Raw genomic sequence first — 10,000 nt, 5'->3', positions numbered from 1 at the left:
CCCCGGGGAAACTTTGCCCTAAATATGTGGGTAAGATCAGCACTGTCCAAATAGTTGATAGAGAATTAGTGTCAGACATGAAAGAGTGTAGAGCTCGCTAGGCCAAGTATTTTGATCAGTTGTATATGGCTAATTTTCCGAGTGGTCAGTTTTCCTTGTGGATGGTTCCTTATCAACTGGTAGATGAAACTCCACCCTTTTTTGATGTAGCTAGAGAGGCTATAATTTAAAAAATGGAAAGTAGATGGTATCTTCAACGTCAGTGAGTCCATGAGACACGAATTTTATACAATGTTATCTTCCGTTTGACCGTTTAGTACCATTTCCTCTGACTAGAAAAGGACTTGATATTTTATCTGGAAGGTAAAAAGGTATCGGTAAGCGAGTTGGGCAAGGCGCTCACCCATTTGTGACTGGCATAGGTTCGTTTCCATCTGCTAAAGATTCAGATATCTGAGGAGTTTGTATTCATGCCTGCAAGTCAATAATTGTTCGGAGCCCAAAGAATATACAATAAGAAAATTAAATGAAATTGTAAATAACCTAGTAAGCTACAGAGATGTAGGACACCCTTAGGTCATTATTCAGAATCAGATAAAGTGAGGTCATTATATAGCTTCCCCTAGTTCCTTCGCTTCTACATTTTCTAATTTTATTTTTTATTTTTTCTTATATTTCTGTATTCCCTAAAGGTGATGTCGATACAGACGGAAACGGTTGGAATACGTCGCTTAATTTATCAGTGGTTTTCGGAAAGAAAAAAACGGCGGCTTCACCCACCGACAACCACCATTTTTAGAGATAATTCTCCTCCTGCCAGCAAACAAAGTACGATCTTTGTTCCCGTTTTTTACACTTCTTTCCGCATCGACAACCTCCGTTCAACCGCCTCCCTTATACCCAAGGTCACAAAGTCAAAACTCCATAACCTTGCATGCTTTTCTAGGAAAACCAGGTATGCATCATTTACGTAAAGTTCAGTGCTTGCTTAATGTAGATCTATCGTATGTCAGTGGAATTAAGTCTCCATATTTTTCTAAGGCTTACTAAAATAAAATGACCACTACGCCATCTTGTATGTATCCTGTTTGGCAGGGACACTTTGCCATACCTTTTACACACTGTAAAAATGCATCTATTTGATTTTCTCTACTAAATTTGGCACAGCATAATTAAATACAGAGAAAACAACTGACGTTTTCACAATGATGATGTGTTTATAGTATCGAATAACCATGAATTAATGGCGTCATTTTATCAATTCTGTTTTTAAATGTTTCAGGTTGATGGCATAATAGCCTGAGCATGGAAGCGATTTGCTCATGAAGAGGCCTCACCAGCCAGATTTCGAAGACTGCCACATCTGGTCACTTCCACATAATGTGGATGAAAGCAAGGTCAACGAGGCAAAACAAGTGCATTTTATTCCAAGCTATCGTGAAAAACATTCAGATGGAACCATAATGTTCTCCGTATATTTCCAGCTTTCCATGCTCTGACTGGAAACGACTTAATGTCCCATCCTACTGGACATACTAAGAAGACGTGCTTGGATGTGCATTTGCAGCATAACTATCTGTGGTTTTTGATGACACTATCCTCCGTGGACTGACTTATCATGACGCAGAAGTCTTTTTCTGCTAAGAGTATGGAGCGATAAAGGTTAACAAAATCAATGAAGATTGGTCAAACACGTAGAAAGACCGCCACCAACCAGAGATACTAAATATTCATATTTTCATCGTTCTTATTATCAGGCTTTGATGTAGGAAATGGCACACTTACAGCACCCAGTTTTACCTCCTCCTGAAACCATCGGATACAGGATGGAGAACAAACTTGTTCCTCAATTCTCATCACTGCTTATGAGGAGTTGATCATCTGTACCTGATCACCTTTACTATATACTAGTAAACAAAATATTGCAAAACAGTCTGAGATGGCGAATACAAGGAAATTGGGAATAAGAAAGTAAAGGAAATAGGAGGTAATCTTGAAAGGAATAAAGAATCGTATGTGAAACACAGCGGAAATAGTGCAGGAAAGACCAGAGATGTTCCTAAGAAAAAGAAGAAAATTGACAAGGAGTTGGTATGACAGAAAAAAATCACTTAAAGCAAATATAAAAAATAAATCCAGGGGAGTGGATGACGGAATATATTTATTTCCAACACCGGAAAGAAAAAAATACCAGCATTTTCTATTAATACAATTACAAAGCAGAATACTTGTATCTTTTTCATTTTAGAATTAGTGTCCTTTATGCTGATGTGTATCACTGTGGAGAAACATGTATGATTTTCAAAATAATTAGATATTCAAGAAGATTTAGATCAATTACAGCAATGGTCTGAAAAGTGGCCAATGAAATTTAACAAAAGTAAATGCAAGGTAATGCACATAGGTAAAAATAACAGTAAGTACGATTACAAGTTATTTGGTAATTCGTTAACAAAAGTGGATAGTGAAAAAGATCTCGGCGTAATTATCAGTAACGACCTCAAATCATCCAAGCAGTGTATTTCAGCCTCTGAGAAAGCAAATAAGATTCTGGGACTGATTGCGCGATCTTTTGATTTCAAAAGTCCATCACTCATTAACAAGCTATATAAATCGTTAGTTCGTCCACATTTGGAATATGCTGTTTCTGTATGGTCACCGAATCTCATTAAAGACATTGACAGACTGGAAAAAGTACAACGGCGAGCCACAAAACTGATTCCAAATATCAAAAATAAATCATACGAAAATCGACTAAAACACATGAATCTGTTTTCCCTAAAAAAGCGTAGACTCAGAGGTGACTTGATACAGGTCTTTAAGATTTTAAAGGGAATTGACAACATCAAAAGTGACCAAATTTTCACATTGAATGAGAATCAGACAAGAAACAATGGTCTCAAACTATCCGGAAATAGATTCAATTTGGAAGTAGGTAGAAACAACTTTGCCAACCGTGTAGTAAATGAATGGAATAAACTTCCTGCACAGGTAGTGCAATGTAGTTCAGTTCGAAGCTTTAAGAATCAGTTAGATAAATACCTAAGTAAGATGCTGTAATGATTATAATTTATCTTATATTATTTGCTTTTGTTTTGTCATCATTTGTCTGTCTGATTTTCATTTATTATTAGTTATATGTCAATTTATTATTATTTACTATTTACCTGTTTGTTTATTATTTAACTATACCTATGCATTTATTTATGTATTTTATTTGTTATTTACATTATTATAGTTTTTATTTATTGTTTTATTATAAATATGATTTTTTTTTTCGCATCCGACCTAGATATGGATCAAAAGGTCTCCTGTCGGCATGCTCCGCCTTTGTAATCCTTTGTAAATCCTTTTGATACCGTCCCACACGAAAGACTACTTACTAAATTAGCTTTGCATGGAATAAGTGGTAGCCTATTAGGTTGGACTAGTAATTGGTTGAATGATCGAAAACAGAGAGTTGTTTTAAATGGAAAAACTTCTGGATGGAAAAGTGTTGCAAGTGGAGTTCCTCAGGGTTCCGTTCTTGGGCCACTTCTATTCATAGTATATATAAATGATATAGACCATGGACTAAAATCTACTGTTTCCAAATTTGCTGATGATACAAAACTGTGCGGAGTGGCAAATGATCACTCAAACCAATTAGATATTCAAGAAGATTTAGATCAATTACAGCAATGGTCTAAAAAGTGGCTAATGAAATTTAACACAAGTAAATGCAAGGTAATGCACATAGATAAAAATAACAGTAAGTACGATTACAAGTTATTTGGAAATTCGTTAACAAAAGTGGATAGTGAAAAAGATCTTGGCGTAATTATCAGTAACGACCTCAAATCATCCAAGCAGTGTATTTCAGCCTCTGAGAAAGCAAATAAGATTCTGGGACTGATTGCGCGATCTTTTGATTTCAAAAGTCCATCACTCATTAACAAGCTATATAAATCGTTAGTTCGTCCACATTTGGAATATGCTGTTTCCGTATGGTCACCGAATCTCATTAAAGACATTGACAGATTGGAAAGAGTACAACGGCGAGCCACAAAACTGATTCCAAATATCAAAAATAAATCATACGAAAATCGACTAAAACATATGAATCTGTTTTCCCTAAAAAAGCGTAGACTCAGAGGTGACTTGATACAGGTCTTTGAAATTCTAAAGGGAATTGACAACATCAAAAGTGACAAAATTTTTACATTGAATGAGAATCAGACAAGAAACAATGGTCTCAATCTGTCCGGAAATAGATTCAATTTGGAAGTAGGTAGAAACAACTTTGCCAACCGTGTAGTTAATGAATGGAATAAACTTCCTGCACAGGTAGTGCAATGTAGTTCAGTTCAAAGCTTTAAGAATCATTTAGATAAATACCTAAGTAAGATGCTGTAATGATTATAATTTATCTTATATTATTTGTTTTTGTTTTGTTATCATTTGTCTGTCTGATTTTTATTTATTATTAGTTATATGTCAATTTATTATTATTTACTATTTACCTGTTTGTTTATTATTTAACTATACCTATGCATTTATTTATGTATTTTATTTGTTATTTACATTATCATAGTTTTTTATTTATTATTTTATTATTAATATGATTTTTTTTTCGCATCCGACCTAGATATGGATCAAAAGGTCTCCTGTCGGCATGCTCCGCCTTTGTAATCCTTTGTAATGCTAATATACTTGATCAAACTTCCTTTACCTTGATAACATATGTAGTTTTTTTTTTACCTTGACAACATACATTGTTTCATATTCTTCGAGAATTCCATCCAGATCGACGTTCTCGCAAACACCAAACTGATCCAAGTTGAGCCTACTCTCGATGGCGAACTGTTTGGCTACCTCCATGTGTCTGTGAGCATAGAAAACGGAATCAGTATTTTTTAACACAGAATTATTCCTTAATGTGTTCAAATCCTCCCAGACAAGTCAAACCTCCTTTAACGTGGTTCTACACGTTACCTTTTCTTTCTAGTTTGGAAACGTAATCCTTCAACACAATGGCATACTTTCTGGATTTTGGTCTAGTTTGTATCAAAATGTTTGCAGCAGCTGTGAAGCAGGACCGGACTGAAGTGATTACAAGATTTTCGTTTAAATGCATTGACTTCTTTAGAAAGTGAGTAGTTATTCAGAAAAATAAGAAGTTTGGTGTAGTGCAAAAGTTATCATGTCAAATGCGAATATTTTTCTTTTATCTATGAAAGCCTGAACTTCAATTGAAACACACACACACACACACACACACACACACACACACACACACACACACACACACACACACACACGAAACACACACATTCAGTATATATATATATATATATATATATATATATATGTATATATATATATATATATATATATATATATATATATATATATATATATATATATATACATACATATACCAAAGGCTTTTTCCCCCTTACACGGGAGGTAGCCAAAAGACAAAGGCATAGAAACCACTCCCATCCATTCCATCCCCTACATACTCCACTCCCCTCTACCCTCCCTCTTATCTTGGCACCTCCTGCATCTTGTCCACTGCCCTAGGTCAGAAGCAGCGTTGCAAGACACAGTACATCCACAGCAAGGCCGCTTCATTAATTCAGCGACCCCCCTCTCCGTCCCCTCATGCAGAAAAGGAGAAGACGGGGAGAAATCCCTTCGGGCTGCGTCAAATTTTTCTCACACATACTTCCTCAGCCCCCACCCCCCACCCATTCCACCTCATGCATCACAACATCCCCTCTTTCCCAATGCCCCTTCTACCCCATCAATTCACCTCATCCTAGGTCGACCCTTCATGTTCACTCCTTCCACCTCTGCCTTCAACACCTCTTTTACTAATTTTTCTTCACTCATTCTTTCCATGTGTCCAAACCATCCCGATACTCTTTCATCAACGTTATCTCCCAACTCCCTTTCCACCTCTGTTCTCCTCCTCACCTCCTCATTTCTCACTCTATCTAGCCTAGTAACCCCTATCATACTTCTCGGTCATTTCATCTCAAACACATATATGTATGTATGTATGTATGTATGTATGTATGTATGTATGTATGTATGTATGTATGTATGTATGTATGTATGTATGTATGTATGTATATACGTATATATCTAAATAATCAAACTTAAACATCGCAAACTCTTGATCGCGGGGTCTGAGCGCGAGTCCCGCTCGCTACCGCCGCCGCCATGAACCACTGAACGTTTAAAGAATCGAAAACAGATACGAAGACTTGCATCATGGGCCGGGCCGTCTGAACACTACAGCCTTGAAGCCCATTTTCTACGATGCCCAAATTGTATATATATATATATATATATATATATATATATAAATATACATATATATATATGCATATATATGTGTAAATATATATCATACAAATATATATATATATATACATATATATATATATATGTATATATATATATATATATATATATATATATAAAATATAGAATAATAAAAAGATAACAATGGTAGTGGTACTGTTTCTGCTGTTGCTAATGCTTAATGATTATAATAATACTATTGACAGGACATATTTCATTTCCACAAGTATACCCAGCTTGCTTTATTCACTGTCAGAAGAAACTTACCCTTGGCTCTCAAGATAATGATGCACCAATAAGAGAAGACTTTTTCTTCGAATGTCACCCCTCTTTTCTGCCTAAGGAACAAAAAAGAAAGAAAAATGTTATCAGAGTGATAATAAAGGGGAGATTACAACAACCAATTAATGGGGACATTTTTACAAACTGGTTAGGAAGATGAGATAGAGATAGAAAAATACTGGCATAATAATTAAGTTATTCATTCTTATTACTTTTAAAGTTAAAGATAATCAATATGGACAATTTTACAAACTGGTTAGAAAGATGAGATAGAAAAATACTGCCATAACAATTAAGTCGTTACATGTATAGTTAAAGGTAATCGACAAGGACAACCTACTTTGTGAATTAAGCAAAACTATCTGTTTTGTGAAATTTACTTGCGAGATACACAATATCTGACGCATACAGTATATTGGATAAGGCCATGAATAACGAATTTTCTAGTACAACTTTAGTATGCTTGCTATGTATAAGCACTCTCTTGAAAACTTAGTGAGTGCATCACGAAGAAATAATCACAGAAAACTCCCTTTGTAACCCTAAAATAGAGAAGGCATTTAATTATTAATTAATTTATCTATTTATTCATTTATTCGTTTATTTATTCATTTATTTATTTGTTTGTTTATTCATTCTTTTATTGATTGATTTGTTTATTTATTTATATATTTATTTATTTGTGTATTTACTTAATCGTTTATTTTTATTGATTGATTGATTGATTGACTGATTTACTTATTTGATTATTTATTCATTTATTCATTGATTTATTAATTTGTTTATTTGTTTATCTATTTTTATTTATTTATTTATTTATCTATTTGTTTATCTATGTTTATTCATTTATTAATTTATTTATTTATTTATATATTTATTTACCTATTTACTTATTCTTTTGTTTGTTTACTTACCTATTTCTTTATTCATTCATTTATTTATTTATGAATTTATTCTATTTAATTTAATTTTCTTCATTCATTTCATTCCACTTTATTATATTCTATTTCATCTTATTTTATCTTATTTCATTCTGTTATACATTAATCTATTTTATTTCATTTTATTCAATCCTATTCTATTCTCTCTCATTTTATTATATTTCAAGTTCATTTCATCTTACTAAATTCATAATTGTCACCTTTGCTTTTACTCTACCCAACTCCACCTCCTCACTTTTTTCACTTTTTTTCAAATCATGTTTTTGTTATTTTCAAAATTCTCCTTCAGACACCTACTCCCACCCTCTTTATTCTATAACTCTGATAAGCAGCCCGTTTTCTTCTTTACAACAATTCCTCACATCTTCGCTTCTTTTCTGTCACCACCGCCCCCAATAACGTCCACAGACATTGCAAGGAGCAGGTGCTTTGGGTAGGAAATTGGGCACTTCACTCATCTGTGTCATTCGTATTTGACAACTCTCCGGTAGGCTGCAACACCATTTTCCCACATTATAATTTCTGAATGGTAAAGAAAATGGAAAAAAGCCTGTGAGAAATCATTTTTCATTAATTTTTATATATTTTTGTGAAGGGTACAGGGCAATGGGGCAGGTGTTCGGGCACCCCCTACCCCCACCCCAGCACTCCCACCTGGACCGCCCTAGCATTTGTTTTCTCCTTTTTCCCCTCCTGTCTCCTTCATCCCACATGTCGACTTTGGTCACTTTGGCACTTCCTCCTTGGAATAAACTCGTTCTTCCTCTACATCTGCATCTCCTTTTTCTTTCGCTATATGACACAATTCTCTCAGATTTGTCTGTTATATATTTCTCTTGTTCTTTCTGATTTTATTTGCTAACCTTCCCCATATATCTGCCTCCCTCATTTCCCTTCCTTTTGGGTTTAGCCGGGAGGTCTAACCACTGCGCCACGAGGTGTGTGTACGTGTGTCTGTGTGTGCATGAGAGGGAGATCGAGGGAGAGAGAGAGAGAGAGAGAGAGAGAGAGAGAGAGAGAGAGAGAGAGAGAGAGAGAGAGAGAGAGAGAGAGAGAGAGAGAGAGAGAGAGAGAGAGAGAGAGAGAGAGAGAGAGAGAGAGAGAGAGAGAGAGAGAGAGAGAGAGAGAGAGAGAGAGAGAGAGAGAGAGAGAGAGAGAGAGAGAGAGAGAGAGAGAGAGAGAGAGTACAGACATAATTATACGTAATCCTTTGAGCTTAACTTCCATGGTTACCTATGAACAGCGTTGTAATGCTCACAACTTACCAGCTCCTTCGCTTGGCTCGCGGCTCGAAGGGTCCGAAGATCCAGATGCTGTGGCGGTGTCATCCCGCCCCTGTATCGAAAGAAAACGGAGATCAAGTTTTCTTTAGAAAGTTCGAGATGAAGACGTACAAGAGTAACGACGTCATGAAGTAAAGGAAAACGTCACGAGAAGTGATGTCACTGAGACAATAGGACTTTTTCGAAACGGATTATGAAATATCATTAAAGAACAAAGATTGGAAACTTTTTTCGGGACAAACGACGCAATGACGGTAACCGGAAAGAGTTTCAGGAGAATTTACGTCGTGTTCCAAATGAACTGAAATCAACATCTCATTAAGAAGGATTGTCATAATGACATACAGTAATAAAAGAATAATATGTATCTTTTCTATGAGAAACAACAAGGCCTAAACGAAGAAAGATTTGGTTTTTTGGGGAGAAGAAACACCAAGTCAACGGGGTTTTATATATATATATATATATATATATATATATATATATATATCTTTATATATATATATATATATTAATATATATATATATATATATATATATATATATATATATATATATGAAACTTGTTAACCCTCTGTCGGAGAAAAGAAATCAGAAATACTAATTATCTGTATATTTCGACCACTGACTGGTCGAAATATACAGATAATTAGTATTTCTGATTTCTTTTCTCCGACAGTGGGTTAACAAGTTTCATTTTACCAATGTGCTATTACATTACGCTGTGCTAATAAATATATATATACACATATACATATATATATATATATATATATATATATATATATACACACATATATATGTATATGTATATATATACATATATATATATATATATATGTGTGTGTGTGTGTGTGTGTGTGTGTGTGTGTGTGTGTGTGTGTGTGTGTGTGTGTGTGTGTGTGTGTGTGTGTGTGTGTGTGTGTTTATATTATATATATATATATATATATATATATATATATATACATACATTATATTTACACATATACAAATGCACACGCCGGCAACATTAGAAGAAGAAGAAAAATGAATGACACAATAGTATTTAGAACTATAAAGATTATGAACATTGTCCAAAGAAAAGCCATCTTAGTGTGGAATTGAACAAATAATAAAAGATAGAAATGATGACAGAGG

General features: G+C 34.5%; 1 protein-coding gene across 1 annotated transcript in view; it reads right to left on the bottom strand.

The window, feature by feature from the left end:
* The window catches only part of LOC143038627 (katanin p60 ATPase-containing subunit A-like 2), a 59,401-nt gene that overhangs the window by 34,478 nt on the left and 14,923 nt on the right, over positions 1–10,000 (bottom strand). Inside the window, exons 2-4 of the mRNA XM_076208093.1 lie at positions 8,843–8,912; positions 6,622–6,692; positions 4,741–4,864 (exon numbers count right to left, since the gene is read on the bottom strand). Coding sequence (XP_076064208.1) covers positions 4,741–4,864; positions 6,622–6,692; positions 8,843–8,905 — 258 coding nt within the window. The 5' untranslated portion in view covers positions 8,906–8,912. The remainder of the gene's footprint in view (positions 1–4,740; positions 4,865–6,621; positions 6,693–8,842; positions 8,913–10,000) is intronic.

This window comes from Oratosquilla oratoria, chromosome 24 (genome assembly GCF_046742065.1).
Source record: "Oratosquilla oratoria isolate Oo_2021 chromosome 24, ASM4674206v1, whole genome shotgun sequence".
NCBI lineage: Eukaryota > Metazoa > Arthropoda > Malacostraca > Stomatopoda > Squillidae > Oratosquilla > Oratosquilla oratoria.
The sequence above is the reverse complement of the archived record's forward strand: the minus strand, read 5'-3'. Positions and strand labels throughout refer to the sequence as shown.